We start from the raw sequence: 25,070 nt of genomic DNA, 5'->3' as shown, positions 1-25,070 counted from the left end.
TGTTTTGTTTTTTTTGTTTTTAAGAGGGGGTAGAGAGAGGGGGAGACATTCGGTAAATGTCGGGACTTGAACCCGGGACAGCCGCCTCGAGGACTGTTGCCTCCGTACATGGTCGCGCGCTTAACCCCTACACCATCAGCGCCGTGCCGCCTCAGCACTGTTTTTACCCAGTTTCCACATTTATATGAAGAACTGTTTCGAGTGTCAAAGATGAAAACCTGTCACAGCCAAAACAGGAAGGAGCAGTCATTTATTTTGCCAAAGAAAGCACAAAAGGTGAAGACAAATCAATCCTTCCGCATATAACTACAAAATAAACAGTAATATGTGCTGAATAAATTCACAACTGAGTTGTAAAGTCTAAGAAATTGGGCTTTAAAGCATAGAAAGAGATACAAAAAAAGACAAAGACTGATGTTGCTGTAACAGGAAGAGGCAGCAGGTAACCAATGCTGTTAGTTAATGTTATTCTGAAATAAAGGATAGAAAATATGCAGATTTTAAAATGACAGTTTGGATCAAATATATAAAGAAAACTACTTAAACCTGAATGATAATACTATATAAGTAGAGTAGAAGTCAGCACAGACTGAGTCATTTGCTGTTTCATGTTAGGATCAGCTTCAATGGACAATTTAAAAGTTTTTTAATAATGAGTATTAACTTCTTTAACAGGGTAGAGGGATGAAAACCAAAAGAAAGGAAAACCCTCTCTCAGTTTTGATGGTTTATGCATCAGAACATAGCAAAACATTTTTCAAAGTTTTTATGAGGTCTAAAAATCAGTAAGTTATAATCTCAGACAAACAAACTAACATGTCAAAATATTTTTATTATTTTATTAATAAAAAACCAAACTCAATTGCAGATCACCTATCTTTAAAACTTTCTTTCAAACATTTGATGCTTTCATGTATTTGTTTATCCAAAACTACCAAATGTTCCTCATCAGAATTATAATCAGGCCGAGGTCTAGACTTGAACCAGGCCGTTCTTTTCCCCTTTCAATCAGTTTTTTTGTTTGGGATCATCATAATTCCCCCGGCTGTAAGGCAAACCCAAATCATCAACCCTCCACCGCCGTGCTTGACAGTTTATATGAGGAGATTCTTCTGCTATGCTGTGTTTGGTTTTCACCAAATGTGTCTTTATGTCTTACGACCAAACATCTCTAACTCTGGCAGCGCTCTGAGAACATTGTAACAGAAGGTTTCTTGTTCACCGTAGACTCGCTGAATACAAGATGTCTAAAGAATTTGTGTAATATGTAATGTGTGTTGTAAATAGTTTGAGTTATGAAGTATATATTTCTTTTATTCAACATTTCCAGCTTGACAGTAAATAACAAATTCAAACACTTTATGAGAAAAACAAAACATTTGGTTTACAAAATCTTCAGTGATCAAATACATTTGTATTCTGTAAAAAACAAATAACATCAACAGCAATGTAAAATGTTTTAACAAACATTTTTATGCATTCATTTATTTATTTCTCCAATCTGCCCATCATCTCTTAATGGTCAGCTTTAAATATTTGTCTTTTGGGCGGACATTAGGCAGCTTCTTAAAGTTCAGAGTGAATCTCAGTTCAGTATATTGAAAAAAGCCCCCAAATGTCTCCATCTGTAAAAATAGGTGTCTGTTGTTAATTACAATTTCCACACAGAAAATGGACTCCTCATGGGAGATGCTAGACTCTCTGGATTACGTTAATTAAAAACTGATTCGGTCTGAGTCATGCACAAACACAATCTGTCACAGGTTCATAAATTCTTATCTGAAACTTAATTAACTTACAAATGTGAGGAGTCTTTGTGCTAGCTGTTTGGGTTAGAGGTCAGCAGGGTGTGGACAGGTGACCTGCGGCCCAGTGACAGCATTTGTGGGAACGTGGTGAGCTTTTCTGCGTTCACTGGACTTGAGGTAAAAGGGCCTAGAAAAGTCAGAACATCCATCAGGGATTTGAACAATGTCCTGGAACATCCTGTATTTGCCTTTGCCAGTAGCTACAAAGCTCCTTATCAGGAGTTCACAGCCCTGATAAAGATGTGTAAAAGAAATTCTTGGTATGAATAAAACTTTAATTGCCGAAGCAAAATCTCGCTCTTCAAATATTAGAAAGATCTCATCTTTAATCTGAATAAATTTATTCCATGGGGGAAAAAACAAAATCATACATTAACAAATCAATGACACCCCAATTATTGACACCCATGAAAATTCCACTTAATGATGTAGCTTTTTTTTATACTTTACTTTGCCTGGAAACTATTTATTAGAAGTCATCATGTTTCCATGGGGTACAAACATGATGTGACACAAGGACCCATATTTATTTTGCCATCCCACAAAGTGAGGACGAAGGCAAGGCAGGTTAAAATAATTTCTCCAAGGCTTACTGTTGGAGAAGTGCAACAGAGAGGCATCATGGAGTCAACAAGTCTCCATAGCAACCACTGTGTAAGGGCCAGCTGATTGATTGGGAGGCATGCCAGGAAGCATTTACTGTCGCAGCATCGCAAATGTAAACGTGGAGTTTGCTAAACACTACTGGGAGTTTAACTGGAAATATGTGCTTTGGTCAGAATGAAGTTGAGCTATTTGGTAACAAACACTGCAGGTGGATGTGTTGTAAAACAAAGGAGAAATATGTGGAAATCCACTTAATGCCCAATGCAAAGTATAGTAGAGGATCTGTGATGCTGCAGGGCTGTTTCTTTTCCAAAGGGAAGAAAAACTGGAAACTTAGCGCAACCGGTGAACTGAAAATATGTCGACACTGGCTCTGTCAGAAAAAAACACATCTAAAATATCTGGAATAATGTGAAAACACAAAGACAACAGGCTGATTCGATAAACTCACCGTCTCTGTCGTTGTCTGGTTGCCCGTTCGGCTGTGTTGCCATCAGAAAACGTGGCTCGCTGTATGCAGCGTTAGCACAAACACACTCATGTTACATCACATTGCTGTGTATCATGTTGTAAGGGTGAAAAAAATCAGGAGTGGGATTGCTGGGATCATCTTCTAAAACACAATCAGTTATACTGAACACTTTTGGAAAGATAAAGGACAGCCTCCCTACCTGCAACACGTTTTTCTCCTCGGTCTGGAGAAGGCGTTTACTCCTTCCTCCTGCTCAGCACTGCTTTGGGTGAAAGAAGAACATTATTAATATCTTGTGGATCATGAATAGGTTTTCCTGTTGAGTTAGGTTATAGATATAAAAAAGGATTTTTTCTTTCAATGGTTTTAAAATGTACAGATCTACTTTATTACTGTAATCAGATTGTTGATATTTAAGTTGGTTGAGAATAAACTGTGTTTTTGTCCACCTTCAAATGTGTGTCTCAAATTAAAGCCCATTGTATTTATTCAATTATATTTTAAGAGTTAAGGTCAGATAAATGTTTAATCTTTTGAGATTTCCTATTGTTTGTTTTTTTCGGATGTGATGAATATGCTGTTCCTTTCCATCTAAAAGCTGCTTCCCCTGTTTTATCTACTGGCGACAGTGAGGTATTTTAAGTCTCATTAATTTCTAGAAAGAATGTCCACTCCATTTAAATGAAATTGTCAAAGTTGGGGACCCGAGGAGGTGACGTGGTAAAGTGCCATCTATTAGGAGGTTTCCTGTTTGAATGAACGTGGACAAATGTAGGTCGGCCATTTGTAGCTTCAGTGATATGTTGTTACTGACAGGAAATAGTTCAGTTTGAGAAGATTAATTTTAGAAATTATTAAGAGGTTTGACTTCATTCTGTGTTTTCAGCACTGCTTCGTGTAGAAGTAGAAAACACTAAAGAATTCATGCAAAGATTTTCTAGAACAACACCCATAGATTATCAGTAGCATATGACTGCAGAAGCTTTGCAACACAGTATGCTCAATGAAACCAATCATATGGATCCAAACCATCTCCTCCTGCATTCCACTGACTTCTTGCGCAATCAGCAGCATCGCATGGTTTTTAAATGTGACCTCGGCTGCGATAGGTAAGAAGCTAATCCTCGCAGTGTGAGAGAACAGAGTCAGACGTACAAAGTGGCTGTGAACTGTCTCTCCGGAGCAGACCTCCTCCTGTGGAAGCAGCTGCTGACGGCGCTCTTATCGGTGTGTGGTCTGAGATTGTCTGAAATCGCTGCTTGCATCTTTTTGATGAAAGATCTGAACTCGCAGGCACAATTCTCCTGCATTCAACATCCAAAGAAAGGGAGGAAGTAAATGAAGAGTTACAGTAATCTTGAATTGAAGTCTTACAAATTACACTTTGTGACTTTTATCCAAAACTTATTTGATCAGCTTTAATCCACAGACACTGCGGTCTCAGCAGTAGTTCACAGCTGTGTTGAAATTACTGCCCGATTTCCCCTCATGTAGCAGGAATGTAATTTTTTGTGTTTCTGATTTAAAGACAAAGCAGATGTGCTGAGCTCAGTTCTGTGCTGCCTTTTAAAAATGATTCCCAGCTCAATAGGATGGATCTACTGAGATGTGGGGAGGGTTCTGACCCGTACCTTGATCTGGGTGTTGTAGGGGTACTGGGAGGAGGGTGTGGCGGTCTGTGTGGATGGAGTCCCTGAGTTCAGTTCAGGTGGAGATACAGTCGAAAGTGCGAACAAATTCTGACCCGGGAGTTCCTGCAGAAAGGAAAAGTTTATGAATAAAGAAATACTGTGAAATCTTTAAGAACCTTTTCAGTTTTTTTATTATTTTGTGCAACAATGAAAGAAGTGAAATATGGGCTACACAGCGGTTAGCTCTAAAATCTCAGTTTAAACGGTCTTGATTTGAATCTGTGTTGGTGCTTTTCTGTGTGAAGTTTGTTTTCTTCATGCATTGATGGGTTTTCTGGGACTCTGGGTTCCTCCAACAGTCCATTATTTGTCTGCATAGGAGTGTGTCTCCACTGCTAATCTCTGTACCATAACACAGGGTGAGGTAAATTGGGTATTCCTATATTATCCATATCATTTTAATAAATTAGCAAAACATTTATTCAGCCTTTTGTTCTGTTAGATATTTTAAACAAAATCAAAATGAAGTCCTTTTTTAAAAAGTTAAGACATAAGTTTTTGGAAACTTTGTGAAGATTCCTCCTTTTAAAAGGTTTTGGTGTACTGGGTGTGAGTAAATTTACCTTTAGGTTCACAGCATGTTGCAGTTTCAGGCGAAAATACTCCTGCTCTCTCAGCTGGAGGAAATCCTGACAGTTTGCCAAGCTTTCCCACATCTTTGGGAACATATAAGAGAAAGATTTCCAGACAGAGAATGACACATAAGGAAGAACGTTTCAGTGTAAATGTTCTGTGTTGTTTCAATAGAAGCCTGTTTTTATTTTAGACAGGTTTAGTTTTAGAAGGATATTTATGGCTTTATTTGACAGTGTGTGCTAACTCTATATGTTTCACCTTGTGAAGGATCGCTTCCAGCTCACTAATCCGCTCCCTTAACTGATGGTCTTTGGAGCGAAGGACCTTCAGTTCACTGGCAAGTTGTCTCTTTTCCTCCCTGACAAAGGTGAGTTCCTGAAGCTGACGGTGAGTCTCCAGGTTCTGGCGGCACTTTTCCTGAAAAGGAATAAAATAAAAAAAACGAAATGGCAATGTTACCTAATACAGGGGTTCACACTTTTCCAGACTCGAATACTCAGTCTAGTTCTCAGTCCATTTGTTGCCCATTTTAAAATATAAAAACAAAATTTCACAATGAATTTACAGCAGATGTTCCTATATATGTTAGTTTCTAAATATGGAATCTGCAAAAACTCCAACTGTAAAGAAATTGGATGGATGGATGGAGGGATGGACGGATGGATGGATGGAGGGATGGACGGATGGAGGGATGGACGGATGGATGGACGGACGGATGGAGGGATGGATGGATGGATGGATGGAGGGATGGACGGATGGATGGACGGACGGATGGATGGATGGAGGGATGGATGGAGGGATGGAGGGATGGACGGACGGACGGATGGATGGAGGGATGGACGGATGGATGGATGGACGGACGGACGGATGGACGGACGGATGGACAGACGGATGGATGGATGGACAGACGGATGGATGGATGGATGGACAGACGGACGGACGGATGGATGGATGGAAAATCCTAATATTAATCCGGACCATCTTCTTTTTCATACCTATCCAGAACTGGAAAATACTTAAAATCAAGATTTTTACACATTTTTCCAGACTCCTGTTCCGTTATATATAATGTATACAAAGGAACAGGACTGCACAAGAAAAATATAAATTTGTTGTTATTGTTAGACTGATGTCTAATAATAAGGTATTAAGTTGAAAGTTTAAATGTAGCGGTGCTTTAACCTGTTGCAGTTTCTCCACCTTCTCCTCCAAATGCTGGATTCTCGTTTGCAAGGAGTCAACCTCCTCTCTTCTGGCAGTGATCTCCTCCTGCATGTCCAAAGCCACCTGGATGCCTGACACAGCCACAGTTTTATTTAACTGGATAAACGAGACATTGTTGTATTCTCAAAGCCTTAAAGAAATAATCAGGTTTCTAGATTTCAATAATGTTACCTAATAATTAACTGTTGATTTTGCTCTTCATCATATGAGAAAACATTTTCTCAAAATGTACTTCATTCATCAGGCCTTTTACTTTAGTTCAGTTTAAAATGGAAATGTGACTCAAACCATGTCCATTGGCTGCTCCGAGGGTCTTTAGTCCACATCTGATCTTATCGAGCTCATCATGGGCACTTCTTAGCTGGCTCTGAAGTTTCAGCACCACACCCTCGTGCTCCTCGTTCTTGCAGCTGTGAAGCCGTTGCAGCTCCTCATGCTCCTCTGAAAGCGTTCCCACAAAAACACACGTAGCATCCAAAGAACAACTGATTACATATAACCAAACAAATGCAAAGGTAGAAGGGCTTGGTTGACATTGTAAACATACCAAAGACAGTTCACTGTTTGGTTAATACAGCTGGAAAAAAAGATGATTTGATCTGGCACAAGAACTGATCTCTGTCTAGGAAACACTGTGTGAACTATAAGTCACATTATTTATAGGGTCTGACTGCTGCAGCCTTTGGGTCAGAGTTAAAGGTACCATAAATTTGCAACGATAATGAATAATCATTTGAAAAAACATTTGGTAAAACAATAAACTGTGCATTGCAAATGTATTAATACCCAATAAAATATTGTGAAATTTGTCCAGTTAAAACCATAAACGTTAATGTATTGTAATGGGATTTTATTTGTGTATAAATCGAGCTGTTCTGTACAGTCTTCAGATGTTTGTCAGAGAACATTTATCACCAAACAGCATTATGAAGACCAAGGAACACAGCAGAGAAGTCAGGAATAATGTTGTGGAAAAGTTCCAAGTAGGATTAAGTTTTTTTGAAAAATATCCCAAGCTTTGAATGTCTCACATAGCACTGTTAAATCCATGAATCTAAGTCGTCCATATAAACTGACAGGGAAGGAAAGAAATGATCAGAAGCAGCCAAGAAGCACATGTTAACTCTGGGGCACCTGTAAAGATCCACAGCTCAGGTGGGAAAATCTGTTTACAGGGAATCTATTAGCCATGTACTCCATAAATCTGACAATTATGTAGGAGTGGCAATAATAAAGTCATTGTTGAAGGAAAACCATAACCAGCCTTGGTGTATTTTCTGATGAAGAGTTTCAGTCAGGCTTCAGAGCTCATCATAGCACTGAAACAGCTCTGCTGAAAGTCACTAATGATATTCTTATGGCCTCAGATAATGGACTTGTGTCTGTTCTGGTTCTGTTCGATCTCAGTGCTGCATTTGATACAGTCGATCATAATATTCTCTTAAAAAGGCTGGAATATGCTGTAGGGATCAGGGGAGCAGCACTAGGCTGGTTTAAATCTTATTTGTCTGACAGATTCCAGTTTGTTCATGTAAATGATAAATCATCTTTAAACTCCAGGGTTAATTGTGGAGTACCACAGGGTTCAGTACTTGGGCCAATTCTCTTTACTATATATATGCTTCCAATAGGTCAAATTATCAGGCAGCATGGGATAAATTTTCACTGTTACGCTGATGACACTCAGCTTTACTTATCCATGAATCCTGATGAGCCCAACCAGTTAGTTAGACTACAAGCATCTCTTGAAGACATAAAAACTTGGATAACTTAAAATGTTTTGCTTCTAAATTCAGACGAGACAGAAGTTGTCGTCTTTGGACTGGAGTCTTTAAAAAAGAAACTGCTTAGTCAATCACTTAACCTGGACAGCATTAAATTGACCTCTGGTAATAAAGTAAAAAACCTTGGTGTTATTTTTGACCAGGACATGTCATTTAAATCCCATATTAAACAGGTTTCTAGGATTTCCTTCTTTCACCTCCAGAACATTGCCAAAATTAGTAATATCCTATCCAGGAGTGACGCTAAAAAACTAGTCCATGCATTTGTTACTTCAAGGTTGGACTATTGTAATTCTTTACTATCAGGATGTCCACAAAATGCAGTTAAAATCCTTCAGCTGATTTAAATTGCTGCAGCAAGAGTTCTGATGAAAATTAAAAAGAGATCATATTTCTCCTATTTTAGCTTCCCTTCATTGGCTCCCTGTTAAATCCAGAATAGAATTTAAAATTCTCCTCCTCACATATAAAGCCCTTAATGATCTAGCTCCATCATACATCAGAGATCTGATTGTTCCATATGTTCCTAACAGAGCACTTCGTTCTCAGACTGCAGGTTTACTGGTGGTTCCTAGAGTCTCTAGAAGTAGAATGGGAGGCAGATCCTTTAGTTATCAGGCTCCTCTCCTGTGAAACCAGCTCCCAGTTTTAGTCCGTGAGGCAGACACCCTGTCTACTTTTAAGGCTAGGCTTAAAACTTTCCTTTTTGATAAAGCTTATAGTTAGAGTGGCTTAGGTTATCAGGGAAGGAGGAAGGCTCCCTCCCTGTTGGTTGGAGTAAGGGGGAGTCAAGTTTAGCCTAAACTGGCTCATTTATGGTTGAGGTGCAAACACACCCTCCATTTCTGCTACCTGTATGACCCCTTCTCTTTTCCAATGGTTATAATCAGTCTGACAGAGAGAGGTATCCCAATCCTTGTGGTTTTTATTATAACAATGACCATCAGTGGGACCCTTTGTGGGGTTCCTTGAGACGACATTGTTGTAAATAAGCGTCGTTTAACTAAATAATCTGAACTGAAACTATCTGTGTAGTTATGCTGCTATAGGCTTAGGCTGCTGGAGGACATAACGACCACTTTCACCTTCTTCGCTACATTTTCATACTACTCTCCAATTTTTCATTATTTGCTGTTATTTCAGCTTTTAACTTTGTTCTCTCTATTCTCTTCCTAGAAGCTACACCTGGCCTGGCTCTGTGTCTGCCTGTGACACCTTTCTGGAGAGGGAAATCGTCCGAGCTTCTGCTGGCAACAACTTAATGCTCACCCTCTACCGATGATCCACATGGCCCTGTCTTTCAGTGTTTAACCCTTTCTCTCTCCTAGACATAGCTACTGACTGAGCTTTTACTGTAACTAATTATATGTGCTCTCTTTCAGACTCTAATCTTGAAAACTGGCTCAGAGTTTATCTGTTCTTTCTTTCTAGGTGAAACGACTAAAGGAGCTACATCCATTAACATTTACTTTTCCTTCCCGTAGAAAGTACTCCTCGATCAGTGCTACTTTGTTCTTTTTGTGTCTCTGCTCTGTTCTCTCAAACCCCCAGTGGGTCGTGGCAGATGGCCGCTCACACTGAGCCTGGTTCTGCTGGAGGTTTCTTCCTGTTAAGAGGGAGTTTTTCCTCTCCGCTGTCGCTACATGCATGCTCAGTATGAGGGATTGCTGCAAAGTCAACGCCAGTGACTGTCCACTGTCTCTACATGCTCATCCAGGGGGAGTGAATGCTGCAAGTCACTGACTGGATGCAATCTGCTGGGTTTCCTTAGACAGGAAAACTTTTTATCCAATTTGAATAAATAACTGAATCTGACTGCACTGTTCAATGGTTAGGATTAATTGGAATGTATGTACCTGACTTTTGTGAAGTGCCTTGAGACAACATGTGTTGTGAATTGGCGCTATATAAATAAACTGAATTGAATTGAATGTACTTGTAATAGCTTTCAGGGCCCTTCTGACTCAGTTGAAGCTGTTTGGCAAATGTGAGATGAGTTGTTGGCTGTTCTTTTAGGCGAGCAATGGTTTTGGTCTCCTAAATCTCCCATTGATGCAATTTTTGCCCAGTCTTTCTTATTGTTGAATCATGAAAACTGACATTCACTGAGACGAGTGAAGCCTGCAGTGCTTTAGGTGTTGTTCTGGGTTCGTCTGTTACCTCCTGGAGGTTGATGTACTTGGAGTAATTTTTGGAGGCCGGCCAATCCTGGGGAGATTCATCACTGTTCCATTTTTCTCTATTTGTGGAGAATGGCTCTTAATGTGGTTCACTGGAGTCCCAGTCCTTAAAAATGGCTTTGTGATTAATTTCTGTCTGATAAACATTTGTTTGTCATGTTTTTTGAATTTCTTTACATTGGGGCATATGTTGCTTTATGAGATATTTTAGCCGTCTTCATATTGTCAGAGAGGTTCTATACAAGTGATTTCTTGATTCTACGGGTCAGGCAGATAAATGTTTTACTCTAATAAAAGGAGTCATCATTTGAAAATTGTATTTTGTATTTACTAAGGTAATCTCTGACTGCTAAAAATGTGTTTGATGATCTCAAACAGGGAAGTGTGACTAAAAAACAAAAGCAAAAACAGAAGAACTCTATAAGAGGGCGAATTCCTTTCCATTGCAATGGTTTCAATCTTACCACAAATTTTAAATTTAGTACAACAGAACTAAGCTGTAGCAGTCCTCTTTGTGGTGAAATAAACAGAACCTACTAATAAGATCGAAAAGCTGCATTCGCTGCAGCTCCAGCTGTTTGATAACTTGCTGTTTCTCTAGAGTCTCCTGCTGAATCCGCTGGTTCTGCTCGGTAAGAGAGGCCTGCAGCTGCTGCCTCTCCCGCTCCAAACACACCAAGTCAGACTTATTTTGGACTAGTTCAGCCTGATCAGAAAGAAGAAATTCAGTCAGTTAAACAGACAGGAAAATCAATTATGTTTTATTATGTTTCTTCTTCTGACTTTGAGAAGCTGAATGTCCTGTTTATGCTGGTTGATGAGGAAGCTGTTCTCCTGCTGAAGCTTGGTTATTGTGTCGCTGTGCTGCGTTGTCGTCTGGATGCTGCTCTCGATCTGCAGCCTCACAATGTCAATGATCTTTTCTCTGTCAGCCAGCTTCAGGATCAGAGCTTCTTGCTCAGCCTGCAGAGTCTGGCGCTGAACAAGATGTTAAGAATAAAGTTGGATAGAATGTCCTCAGTGACAGGCAGGTAAGTTATCAATTGGAGAACCTGCTGGTGTTACTGTTAATGAAGTAACATTTCTTGTCTTTTTCCTGCAGACGTCCTGCTGGAATTTCCTTACCTCCTGTGACCTTTGCTCTAAAAGCGCCTGTAGGTAGGACTTCTCCTCTCCAGCTTTGCAAAGCTGCTTCCTGGCCAAGCCCAGCTGTTTACTCAGAACCTTTGTATCTTCACAGAGTTCAAGCTGCTGCTTCTCACAGAAAGACTGCATGAAAAGGGGAAAAACAGAGGTTTGATGAAATGTAAATGGGCAAAAACAAAAACATATTCCTACATATCTCATTTTGTTTTGTTCCTATACTCTCATGATTTTGAAAGAAGTGCTGCAAAATGAATCATAATCCTTGAACTTTTTTACACTTTGTCAATTTACCGTAATAGACTGAAATGTATTGTATTGAAATGAGTACAAAATTGTTAAATGGAAGAACAGAAACACATAGTTTTGAATGCTTATTAAAATGATCATCTGAAAAGTGTGCTATGCATTTGATTTCAGCCCCTATGAATAAATTGTTTGTAGAACAATATTTCACTGCAATTACACCTGCAAATTGTTAGGGGTATGTCTCGACAAGCTTTGGCCTTTTAGAGACTGAGATTTTTCCCACTCCTCTTAGAAAAACAGTCAGTTTGAAAAAGGAGGACCTGTGAACAATTTGCCACAAATTTTCAATTGGAATTAGGTCTGTACTTTGACTGGGCCATTCTGACAATTGAACATGCTTCGATTTAAACCATTGTTCTGTAGCTCTGGTTGTATGTTTAGGGTTGTTGTCCTGCTGGAAGGTAAACGTCTGCAGCAGTCATTTCTGCAGCCTCTAACAGGTATTCTTTTGGGATTTCCCTGTTTTCCTCCAACCATATCCACATCAACTCTGGCCAGCTTTCCTGTTCCAGCTGAAGAGAAGTATTCCCATAGTATGATGCTGCCATCACCACATTTCACCCTGGAGATGATGTGGTCAGGGTGGTGTTAGGTTTCAGTTTTCTACCACATATAATGTTTTCCTAGAAGGCCAAAAAACTTGCATTTAGGTCTCATCTGACCAAAGCCCTTCGTTCATGTACATGGCTTGTGGCAATAGGAAGTGCACTACTTATGATTTATTTATTTTTTTCAACAATGGCTTTGTTCTTGCTCCTCTTCCATAAAGGCCAATTTTGTGACACTTTAGAGCATGTCGTAACAACAGATTCTCCCTACTGAGCTGTAAATTTCTGCAGCTACTCTCGAGTGTGTGTGGGCCTCTTGGCTGTGCCTCTGATAAAAGCTCTTTGGCCAGTCTATCCTTTCAGGATGATGACCACGTCTTGGTATTTTGCAGCTGTGCCATACTCTTTCCATTTTCAGAGGAAGGATGTAGCAGTGCTCTGAGAGATGTTCAAAGATTCTAAATTTGTTTTAAATCCTAAGCCTACTCTAAACGTCTTTTGAAAGGCACTGTAAATAACATAGAGTATCTGGCCAAAATGCTCAGGTTCCTTAGATTTAGAAAAAAAATAAACTTCTTAAAATCTAACAGCTGTTTTTCTGAATAGCTCAACAGACATCAATGAGCCCAATTAGTTGATTCTAACTTTCTTTGGTGCCTTCATGGTTTTGAGGAGGAAGTAGGAAATATATTGAAAGTCTACTTCTTGACTGTCATCATTTTGTTGACAGAAGTAAAGTGATCAATATCTACAATTTACACGGTCACATTTCAGTATCTTATGTTTGGTAGTATGGTTCTATTGGACTTCCACACGCTAACATGGAAAGCCGGAGTCAGCCAGAGAGAGCATAATGAAAACCAAGAGTCCAGGAAAGAGCGAAATCAATGACACACAAGAAAATGATTGAATCACAGAGTGAGGAGGAGAAGCTGGGACAGCAAAGAATGAAAAAGGGGATGCAGCAAAGTATGGCTGGGGAAGTTTATTCCAATAAACTAAGAGCGTTTAAAAATAGATGCGCAGAAAGGAAACTGCTGATCAATAGACTGGCACAGACACCTGTTGATGTATTGTGATGGAGCTCAATTTACACTGCCTGAACAAACAGTATTTAATTATTTAAATCTAACAGGACCCAACTGGATTCACTCACCAGCTCTGTGGCCACTTTTAGTAAACAACATGTCTGCATTATCAATGAAGATAACTGCAGCTTTACAGGCTCTGGCATTTTACCTTACACAAATGATGAAGGCTTTCTTCACAGAGGCACATCTAATGATCTGCTTTTTAACTCAATCCTTCTACTATCACAGTTTAAAAAACGAAATAAGATGCAAAACTGAAGCCTGATGAAGCTAATAAAACTTGTAAATCTGCGTGAGCCTACGTTTCATTAAGATGAGATGTTGGTTCTCATTTACTCACAAATACAAGGTTCCTACACACATTTAATGTTAGTCTTATACGTTTCTATTATCAAATTTCCAGTTCTTATATCATTTTTATTCAAATTTTTAACTGCATTTGTTCACACAGCGCCAATTCAAAACAATTCTCGTCTCAAGGCGCTTTTCAAAACTAACACATCCAGTTTATATGCAGGTAGATAAAAACATTAAGACAGATTCAAAATCTGCCTTGATCCCAGTTATAAAACACAGTCAAGGTTTGTTTACGATGCTAACTGGTAAAAAGGTTTTCCAAGGGAACCCAGCCAATTATTTCAAGTCACTGACTTTGCAGCACTCCCCTCTACCTGAGTGAGGATGTGGTGACAATGGAAAGGAAAACTCCTCTTTTAACAGACAGTACCCTCCACCAGAACCTGGCTCAATGTGGGTGTCCATCTGCACGACTGACTGGGGGGGGTGAGAAGACAGAACTAATGCACAGAAAATCAGAGGTTCTGGTCAAGGAGTACTTTCTATTTTAAATAAAAAGTAAAGCAGCAGTAGCAGCTATTGCGATGACTTTGTCAAGGAGAGAGAGGCGATTAAACACAGAAACACAGCGCCAACAGTATCATCTATAGAGAGAACATCAAGTCATCGGCAGCAACAGGTTTTAAAGGTATAAATACTGTATAAAACATCAATATGAATTTATGGTAGATATTTCTAAATTGGTCAGGCATCATAGATGAAGCCAGAAATAAAACATTAACAAGAAGGAAGGGTTGACCAGTGGATGGATGGATTGAAATTTACAGATGCAAGTTTATGAATCTATTTACCCCAAATATACGTCAGACAAATGCACATATGGACACACAAACAGATGCCCTGATAGGTGGATACAACTTAGACAACAGGAAAGTTAAATAAATATTCTTCCATCGATACTCATACAGACCTAGAACATATTTGGATAATGTTCAGACATTTTTTAGACTGCTTAGGAAGTGTTACATCATGTAGTAAACTGCTGCTTAAATTACTCAGACTGTTTTTCCTTCGTCTACTGAAACAAGAGTGTGTAGGTAGATTTTTAACAGCACGGCAAGACAGGATTGAGGCGACACAAGTAGGATTTATTGTCATACTTTAAGTTGTTGAAGCTGTGACTGCAGCTCTTTTGCCTGATGCAGAGACTGGTCTCTCTCTTTCTGGGTGGTAAATAGTTGAGTCTGAATCTCGAGGATTTCCTTCTCCAGACAACCAACCTACAACAGCACAAACAGAAGTCACAAACCCAAGATGAAGAGGCTTGCTTTGGCATAGGGAGCATTTTCATGACGTGCCTTCAAAGTCCACATGTTGACTGTGATGTTTGATAAACCAGACAGGAGACAGACCAACTAGTAAAGTTGTAGGAAACAATGTAATTAATTCTATCACTGTTTCTGATAACATCACGATATGATTCTTTACCTTATGGTTATAGCTGGAGACGGTTGACTCCAGTCCACTAATCTGACAGCGGTACAGCGAGGTCTGTCTCTCAGCCAGATGTCTACAGAGACAGACTGGTTTAATGGTTTGGTATATGTTTAGAAACTTGGTCTAAAATGTCCTAATTTAAATCAACATGAGATTCTGACCACAGTAGAAGTGGTTTCAATTAGCAACAAACATAAACACATTCAACACTTGGAGATTTACTTTAGCAGCTCCAACTTGGCACATAAATTCACAATGCTGTGTTTTGATGAGCTCAGTTTGTCAGTCAACATCGCCATCTCCTGGTGAAGACTTGTAATCAGGTCCTCCACCCTGGGACAAGGAGACGTGCAGATAGTTTAATACCATTGCCACGACTGAAACAAAGCATTACTTATTTCTGTTTGACAGGATTTGATTGGAGCACTGCTGTGGATGAAGCTCATTGAGATGTATATTCATCATCAGCAAACAGTTAATAGTAACCTATTTGCATTAGCTTCCTGTTTGTGGTCAACCCAGATAGTGTCAGTTTCAATGTTGATTTTGCCAAGATATGGGCCTTAATGTGTAATGCAGCTGGAACATACTGTAAAAACATAAAAAGAGAGTAAGGAAAGCTGCTGAAATAGTTTGTTTCCAAACCCTGTGTGACACCGAGATGACACGATGAGGATCGCCCAGTTATTAACAAAAACAGCAATACTTGCATTGTTTTTGAGAGCATAACGTTTACCAGAAATGATACAAAAAAGGAGGGAAAATAAGTATTTCATCCCATATTTTTAAAGTTCTCACAAACATCTAGAATTCCATGTTATTTAATTTTAACGTGAAAAAAACAGAATGTAATCCAGAAAAATACAATAAATAACAGTTAAACATTGATATGGACATCAATGAATGAAATAAATATGTAATCACAAACAACCTAACAAGAATTTGGACTTCCACAGACTAATGAAATAACCAATTAAACATATTCCTGTTTAACTCATTTTTAGGCAAAGCACACCTATCGTCAGGATCAGATTATTTGAACCCAACCACCACGGTGGGCATATCCAAAGAGCTTTCAAAGGACATCAGGCACAAGATGATAGATCTGCACGAGGCTGGAATGAGCTACAAAACCATCTAAAATGAAACATGGTGAGAAGTTGGCAACCGTTTGTAGAATTTTTTGGGAAAAAGCAGAAACTATAAAAGGGCCATCGGTTATCCTCGGTCTGCCTAGATCTTACCTCATGGGGTGAGGAATCAGCTCAAGATGTGAGGAGCTTGTTGATTTGAAGGTAGTTGGGACCACAGTCACGCTGAAAATCATTGGTAATACGCTATAATGGACTGAAATCCTGCAGTTCCCTGCTAAGGAAGGCAGACGCTTAGCAGAACATGATGGGGTCAGATGAGGCTCTTTGGTATACAGTCAACTCACACAGTTTGAAGGAAGAGAAACATGGAGTATGGCCTGAAAACACCGTCCTCCACACTCAAGCACAGAGCTGGAAACATTATGATTTTGGGGTGTTTTTCGAGGACAGCGTCTCGCATTCAGAGGCCAATGAAACGGACAATGTGCCATAAAACCAGAGAAAACAGCTTTCCTTCTTTAGACAGAACACTTAATATGGGTTTTGATGGGTTTTCCAGCTTGATATTAACTGAAGGTACAAACCTAGACCTATGGGAAAACTGAAACTTTGCTGTGTGGCATCCAAATACTCTACAAAATCTCTCACGAGATGCGTGCAAACTTGATGACTGACTACAGCTCGGTTTTGTGGGGAAATCAGATACTTTTTCCATTCAGGGAAAATGCAAATCAATAACTTTTATATGTGTTTTTTCTGGAGTATTGGTTTGTTTTTTTTTATCTCTGCATTTAAATGAAAAACAAATTAAGAGACTTAAGAGAAAACAAATGATTTAAAGATGGTGATGGAACATGTTATTTAACTGACAAATTAATATTTATTAATAACTAAGAAAAACACTGAGGCATATCCTATACCTTCCTTGTTCATTTAATCCTTCGTATTCTTCGTTCCTTTGTTGTTCCTTTGACTGGTATGGGAGAGAAGAAAAAAACCATCAAGCTGTATTTTCAGACGGGAAACTTAGATGTACTGAAGGTAATCCTTTGTTGAGTTTTAGTACTTACTAAAATAATTATCTGGTGTTGCTTGTCTGCATCCTTGCTGAAATTTTCATATGCATGAGCTGCAGACTGTAGTGGTTCTTGATGCTTCTCAGTTTTATTACAAGTTGAATTGTGCCCAGGCTGCTTCTCGTATAGCGTCTGGTAAACTTTTTGTACAGACTTTTCCAACAATTCAACTTTCCTGTGAAGTGCCGACGCCTCGTTTTCTGTCTCTTGGAGCTTCTCGTCCGCAGACCTTTTGATGTTCTGAAGCTCTTCCAACAAGCGCAGCGTCTTCTTCATCTGATCGACATGTTTCCTTGAGTCCTTCAACCTAACAGTAAAATGATCTGTGGGTCAAAGTAAATTAGAGCACATTCTTAACAGGAATGAATTATCTGTGTGTTTACCTCTGGTCAGACAGGAAGTCCTTCTCCAGCCGAGCTTCGTGCAGTTTAATCTGCAAGTTCATGATGGCTCTTTGGGGACAAAATGTCTCTTGTTTATCACTGTGTGCCTTTGTTTGAGAAGGTAATGTACCACATTAGGCAAAGATCATCAACGTAATACCACATAAAATTAATGACTGGAGTGAAAGTATAAACCTTGTTAAGCTGTAAACCCGACAGCTGTTCAAGACAGTTATCTATTCCATTTTCCAACGCCTGCGTTTCACATGAGCCTCTGTCTCGCCAGACCTCATCCAGTTTTGAAGGATCCAGACAGCAGACAACAGCCTGAGTCACTGCCTGCTCGTGGGCTGAACAACCAGTGGATTCTTCAGCTGAGTCATCTGCCATTAGTGAAAATTAAGTTTAAAATATATTGTGTGTATGCCGTCGAAACTGAAGGGTGCAGAAAAGGAATGTGTTAAGCAGACTGAGTATTTGCTTCTCTGTTATTCTTTAGAAACATTTCTATTTCACAAGTCCGAAGTGTACTGTTTTCATTCTCTACATTATCCTCTGAGTGTTTTTAAGAGTGACAAAACAGATCCTTACATAATGCACATTTCTTTTCAACTGCTACACAATAAACAGGATCTCGTGCTGTGCATTGCCTTGCAAAAGTCTTCACACCCCTTAAACCCCTTTATCACATTCCATCAGGTTTCAACCACCAACATCAACCAGCAACACAAGGCAACAAATCATTGTGAAGCAGAAAAAAAAAATGACAGATGGTTTTAAACATTTTTAACAAACAGCTTTAAGACGTCTTGTGACATTGGTTTTTCTGCTTCATTTACCCTGATACCTTGAAGTTAAATCCAGGGAAATCACCTGCCTTCAGAAATCATCTAACTATGATATAATCCAGCTGTGCGTCATTTGCCTACAGAACCATCGGTCAGTGGATGATGGAATTAACATGGCCCTGCACTATATCCTGGAGTACCTGGACTCCCCAGTATCCTGTTTGTGGACTTCAGCTCTGCTTTCAACACCATCATCTCAGTCCTGCTGCAGGACAAGCTCTCCCAGCTGAGCGTGCCTGATTTCCACCTGCAGGTGGATCACAGACATCCTGACAGACAGGAAGCAACACGTGAAGCTGGGAAAACGTCTCTCTGATCCCAGGACCATCAGCACCTGTTCCCCACAAGCCTGTGCTCTTTCCCTTCTGCTCTTCTCCCTGTAAACCAACAGCTGCACCTCCAGTCACCTGTCCATCAAGGTCCTGAAGTTTGCGGATGACACCACCCTCACTGGGCTCATCTCTGAGGGGGATGTGTCTGCCTACAGGAGGGGGATTGACCATCTGATGACCATCAGCCAGAACAGTGTGGAGCTCAACGCTCTGAAAACAGTGGAGATGACCAGGGACTTCAGAAAGAGCACAGCCCCACCCACCCCCATCATCTTGTGTGACTCTCCAGTCACCATTGTGGCCTCCTTTTGGTTTCCTGGGCACCATCATCGCTCAGGATCTCAAATGGGAGCTGAACATCACCTCCCTCACCAAGAAGGTTCAGCAGAGAATATACTTCATGCGACAGCTGAAGAAGTTCAACCTGCCAAAGACGATGATGGTGTACTTCTACTCCACCATCATTTAGTCCATCCTCACCTCCTCCAACGCCATCTGGTACGCTGCTGCCACCATCAGGGACAAGGGCAGGCTGCAGCGTATCGTTTGCTCTGCAGAGAGGGTGATTGGCTGCAATCTTCCTTCTCTTCAGCAACTGAATGCCTCCAGGACTCGGATGCGAGCAGGAAATAAAACAGCCGAACCCTCCCACCCTGGACACAAACTGCGGTCCATCAGGACCAAAACGTCTCGCCATAAAAACAGTTTCTTCCCGTCTGCAGCTAACCTCATTAACAAGACCCTGGTCCCCCACTGATACTTCCCCCTTGCAAATAAATCAAATATCTCAGCACATGTAAATACTATTTAACTTAATTTTATATTGTTTTTATTGTATATTTTTAATATTTGCCACAGTGCTCTTCTCTACAAAACGTTGCACTACTTTTCTCTATTCTTATAGCACTGTCAACTGAATGTGTAGCACTTCACCACCAAAGCAAATTCCTCGTACGTGTGAAACACTAACTGGCAATAAAGTTTTTCCTGATTCTGATTCAATCTCTGTAGAAACACAAGTGTTCTGTCAAGACCTCAAACGTTTGTAAGCGAACATTCGTGAACAAACAGCATCATGAAGACCAAGGAACAAACCAGACAGGTCAGGGTTTAAAGCTGGGTTAGGTAATAAAACAGAACCTTAAGATTTGAAAATCTCATCATCCAAAACTGGGAAAAGTATGACACAGCAGCAAAGCTACCAAGACATGGCTATCCACCCTGACAGGCTGGACAAGGAGAGAATTTATCAAAGAAGCCCATAGTAACTCTGGAGGAGCTGCAGATAAACACAACTCGGGTTGGAGAATCTGTTGACAGGTTGACAGGATAACTATCAGATGTCCACCACACAAATCTCTGTTACTGAAATACTGAAATAGACGTTTGTGGTTGCAAAGTCACAAAAGGAGGAAAAGTTCAAGGGGAATAAATAATTTTGCAAGACATGGTAATGTTTAAAAACATGCATTAAAACCTACTTTTGGAGCACTTTTGTCCAGGTGAACTGTTTCTGTCAGTGCACCCAAACCTCCTCAGAGCTTTTCTGGTTGCATTTTCAACCTCCTCTTGTAGTTTTTGTGTTTCCTTGGTTCGTCTCTCAAGCTGCTCACTGCCCAGAAAATGCACACCTGTCATCTCTCTATAAACTGATGTTTTAGATGTATTTCTGCAGACATTCATTCTTTGGGAGAAATATTTATTTTTCACAACTTTTCATCAAAAAATACAAATTTAAATCATTTACAATATAACAAGCTGTAAACTATTTTGAGGATTAAACAAGCTGTTTTACACCTCGTTTTCTAATGTATGTAGCAACTCAACCAAATAATGTTTCATTTCCACTAACTTCTCTAAATTATTTTTTCCAGTCATCTATAAATCGTTTTCCACTTCTCTGAAGGCAGGTCACAGATAAAACAGGTTTGTGAGGGAAATACAGACATCCCTGTTACCCAACAACACACACAGAAGGGCTGTTCAGGAACTTTTACTGTAAATGTCAAGTACCATTTCTGATGCTAAGATGTAGATATTGTTTAGTTGTTTTATTAATATTATTATTATACTAGTTCTGTATAATCAGCTTCAGATTGGATTCAAGAATGAAACTACTCTAGATTTTTGCATTAATGAAAAGACGCTAGGACAGAGGTATGGAGCTAAATTGGGGCCATAAAGTTTGTTCAAACGAAAAAAAATTGAACCTGAAAAAAAAAGTTTGTTAAAAAAAACAACATTTGAACCTGAAAAATTATTTTGAACATCCTCCCAAAAAAATTTGAAAACTGAAAAAAGACGTTTTGCTACTGAAAAAAACAAACAAAACAAAAAAACAGATGTGAAACTGGAAAAAAATAAGTTCAAAACTACTTTTCATATTCAAGTTTTTTTTTCGAACTTGCAGATTTCTTTTCCGGTTTCAAACTTTTGGCCCTGTTTTGGCGTGGGGGGCGGGGCCTCAGATCACGGGGGTGCAGAATCATGACTGACAGCTCAACACAGCGGCTGAACATGTTCCCAGCTGTTGCATTCAGGGACCGTGGGAACTGGAATTATCTGTAATACATCATCGATATTCTACAGGTGCTTCTCAAAATATTAGCATATTGTGATAAAGTTCATTATTTTCCATAATGTCATGATGAAAATTTAACATTCATATATTTTAGATTCATTGCACACTAACTGAAATATTTCAGGTCTTTTATTGTCTTAATACGGATGATTTTGGCATACAGCTCATGAAAACCCAAAATTCCTATCTCACAAAATTAGCATATTTCATATTTCTAGCTGCATTGACCCTGTCCTTGATAAAACACAGTGGACCAACACCAGCAGCTGACACGGCACCCCAGACCATCACTGACTGTGGGTACTTGACACTGGACTTCTGGCATTTTGGCATTTCCTTCTCCCCAGTCTTCCTCCAGACTCTGGCACCTTGATTTCCGAATGACATGCAGAATTTGCTTTCATCCGAAAAAAGTACTTTGGACCACTGAGCAACAGTCCAGTGCTGCTTCTCTGTAGCCCAGGTCAGGCGCTTCTGCCGCTGTTTCTGATTCAAAAGTGGCTTGACCTGGGGAATGCGGCACCTGTAGCCCATTTCCTGTACACGCCTGTGCACGGTGGTTCTGGATGTTTCTACTCCAGACTCAGTCCACTGCTTCCGCAGGTCCCCCAAGGTCTGGAATCGGCCCTTCTCCACAATCTTCCTCAGGGTCCGGTCACCTCTTCTCGTTGTGCAGCGTTTTCTGCCACACTTTTTCCTTCCCACAGACTTCCCACTGAGGTGCCTTGATACAGCACTCTGGGAACAGCCTATTCGTTCAGAAATTTCTTTCTGTGTCTTACCCTCTTGCTTGAGGGTGTCAATAGTGGCCTTCTGGACAGCAGTCAGGTCGGCAGTCTTACCCATGATTGGGGTTTTGAGTGATGAACCAGGCTGGGAGTTTTAAAGGCCTCAGGAATCTTTTGCAGGTGTTTAGAGTTAACTCATTGATTCAGATGATTAGGTTCATAGCTCGTTTAGAGACCCTTTTAATGATATGCTAATTTTGTGAGATAAGAATTTTGGGTTTTCATGAGCTGTATGCCACAATCATCCGTATTAAGACAATAAAAGACCTGAAATATTTCAGTTAGTGTGCAATGAATCTAAAATATATGAATGTTAAATTTTCATCATGACATTATGGAAAATAATGAACTTTATCACAATATGCTAATATTTTGAGAAGCACCTGTATATATATGTGATTGGTTTTGAAAGATAACATGCTTCACCGATAGAAGCAGCTTACATAAATACACAGCGCGCATCTCAGAAGAGAAAATATGAAAATCTTGACAGATTTGCACAGCATTTTAAGTCCGTGTTGGAGATTTCCCATGCTCTCAACATAAAGCAAAAGAACCGCCATACTAAGCGGCAGGAATGAAACCAGATGCAAAACGAGCCGGTATTTTCTGAATATCTATTCCATTTTCCAACGCCTGGACTTGTTTTCACATGGACTGGACTCGGGTTTCGGTTTCTGGTGCATTTTTGATTTCAACGTGTTTGGTCTTCATTTAGTGAAGTGACGCACAGCCAGGGGGAAACTGGCATACGGGGCAACCAGGGAAATGTTTTTCTTTTGAACAAACTTTTATTTTTCAGGTTCAAATTTTTTTCGTTTGAACAAACTTTACGGCCCCAATTTAGCTCCATACAGAGGCATTAACCTCAGACTCAGTCTGGACAAAACCAAGGAGATGATTATTAACTCCCAATGGTCTGAACTCAAACGCGCATCCCTCAGCAGAAGCAATTGTGCAGTAGAGAGAGTAAGTGGACTGAACTTACATAGCGCTTTTCCAGTCATACAGACCCCTCAAACCGCTTTACACTAGAGCCACATTCACCCAATCGCACTCACACATTCATACACCGATACGCAGATCAGTAGGCAACTTGAGGTTAAGTGCCTTGCCCAGGGGCACATCGACATATGGCAGAAGGAAGCTGGAATCAAACCCACAACCTTCTGATTGCAAGACAACTACTCTTCCTACTGAGCCACAGTCGCCACAGACTGCAATGGCAGCAAGGTTTTAAGATGAACACATTTTATTTGTAGAGCAGGACCCAAATGCAGGGAGGAGGCAGGGAAGTAAAAATTAACAATTTGACTTTAATAAAAAATAGTAAATACAAAAACTAAGGTCCAGGAGGAAACCAAAGAAAAAGGCTGGTGGGAATAGAAGGATGATCTGACTAACTGAGAGACTTTTAAGCTGGAGAGAGGCTATAGCATTAAGTTCCTCAGAGTAAAGATCTCTGATGACCTCACCTGGTTAAAGAACGTCACCCAAATTGCAAAATGGGCTCAGCAGGCACTTCACTACAGAAAACTGAAACAATCATCACCGCCAACAACATCATCTTCACAACATTGTACAGTGCTTTGGCGGAAGAAGCGCTGGAGAACCTTTTCTGAGCGTGGTGTTCCAGCACCAACATGAAGACAGTGAGGGGAGATGAGAAAGTCACCAGAATAACCCCATCCTTTGTCCAGGATCTGTTTTAGATGAGCAGGGCTCTGAAAATTGTCAGAAACTTCCCACACCCTCTCCATTAACTTTTAGAACTACCATCAGGCAAACGGTACTCCAACATGTCATATGTTGCGGTATTGCTTTAGGTAAAAATGCATCAATCAATCGGCAAGAGATCCGAATTAACCAATTTTCCCTTGATCGGTTCTGATCAATGTTCGGCAGGACAAACACTGAATACAGACCTCAGAAGTGGATGTATATTTGCATTGATTATCGGTCTATTTAATGTTTTTTTCACACTCAATTGTTATGAATCCCAGAGAAACGCTGTCTTGTATACTTGTACACTATTTAGTGAACAATAAAGTTACAAACTGATTTGATTGTGAATGGCGGAGCAACATCCAAACATAATAACTGAGGTTTTCAGCAGCATTACCTGAGCTCATCCAGAGTCAGACTGCTGAATCTCAGCCTAAAGGAGGTGTGTTGGGTTACTGTAAAATAAAGAGAACACATTAACTACCAAATAACCCTGTGGCCATAAAGACAAGATAAATAAGTTAAAAATCAAACTTTCATTAGCTTACCCGTTTCTGTTTGTTTATTTCCTGCAGGAGAGTCGTCATAAGTTACAGGGTAACAATCGTTATCAACAGGTAGCTCCAGGAGCTCTGAGGGATTTAAATTCGACATTTTCTCTTTACATGAATACAAAAATAATAGTAGAAAAAAAATTACCCCAAAACAACAGCCAATGGGTCGTCTTTAGGTTTAATCTCCATGGAAACAGCGTCAGAGACTTACTCGGCTAACTGTTAGCAGAAGTCCAAATTCATTTCTTAAATATTTCGTCGCACGTTTTACGGCAACCGTTTGTAAGTCCAAGACAAATACTGAGTATGTTTTCTATTCTACTTAGTCGGAACTCAGCCAGAAAAAAGCAGTTAGCTGTTCGCTTGCTCAGGAACCTGGAGGCTATTGACATTCGCGCTAGTTAGCGCCAACGACACTTTGAAACAAACAACAAACCAAGGAGTCATGACGTTTCATTTCGAG

At 39.9% G+C, this 25,070-nt stretch overlaps 1 protein-coding gene across 10 annotated transcripts; it reads right to left on the bottom strand.

Annotated features, from left to right (window-relative positions):
- Positions 1-25,047, bottom strand: LOC124878426 (coiled-coil domain-containing protein 158-like). 10 transcript variants are annotated; one of them, XM_047382363.1, is made up of 23 exons: positions 24,602-24,812; positions 24,451-24,508; positions 20,441-20,571; positions 17,975-18,162; positions 17,780-17,886; positions 17,391-17,703; positions 17,241-17,293; positions 15,449-15,559; positions 15,218-15,299; positions 14,890-15,009; positions 11,467-11,610; positions 11,125-11,319; positions 10,879-11,047; positions 6,666-6,818; positions 6,336-6,448; positions 5,412-5,570; positions 5,141-5,233; positions 4,518-4,640; positions 4,042-4,190; positions 3,086-3,148; positions 2,866-2,924; positions 1,800-1,935; positions 1-218 (listed from the first exon to the last, which is right to left on the bottom strand). In XM_047382363.1, the coding sequence occupies exons 1-22, from the start codon at positions 24,705-24,707 to the stop codon at positions 1,820-1,822; spliced, it is 2,805 nt and encodes a 934-aa protein (XP_047238319.1). In that variant the 5' UTR covers positions 24,708-24,812; the 3' UTR covers positions 1-218; positions 1,800-1,819. The 10 variants fall into 10 exon arrangements, with proteins under 10 accessions (XP_047238319.1, XP_047238318.1, XP_047238320.1 ...); XM_047382362.1 differs by lacking the exon at positions 1-218 and adding an exon at positions 813-1,625; XM_047382364.1 differs by lacking the exon at positions 1-218 and adding an exon at positions 813-1,625 and having other exon boundaries at positions 3,086-3,145.
- Positions 25,048-25,070: the final 23 nt, after the last annotated feature.

The sequence above is a fragment of the Girardinichthys multiradiatus genome, chromosome 12 (genome assembly GCF_021462225.1).
Source record: "Girardinichthys multiradiatus isolate DD_20200921_A chromosome 12, DD_fGirMul_XY1, whole genome shotgun sequence".
Lineage (NCBI taxonomy): Eukaryota > Metazoa > Chordata > Actinopteri > Cyprinodontiformes > Goodeidae > Girardinichthys > Girardinichthys multiradiatus.
This window is presented reverse-complemented; position numbering and strand designations above follow the sequence as displayed.

What these genes read in the sequence shown, in the direction of transcription:
- LOC124878426 (XM_047382360.1), bottom strand. Translation starts at nt 24,707, where the DNA reads ATGTCGAATTTAAATCCCTCAGAGCTCCTGGAGCTACCTGTTGATAAC. An exon ending in TGGACAAAAGTGCTCCAAAA is followed by an intron (nt 18,163 to 20,440) that starts GTAGGTTTTAAT and finishes CACTAATGGCAG; the next exon opens with ATGACTCAGCTGAAGAATCC. An exon ending in AGACAGTTCACAGCCACTTT is followed by an intron (nt 3,149 to 4,041) that starts GTACGTCTGACT and finishes TTTCACCCAAAG; the next exon opens with CAGTGCTGAGCAGGAGGAAG.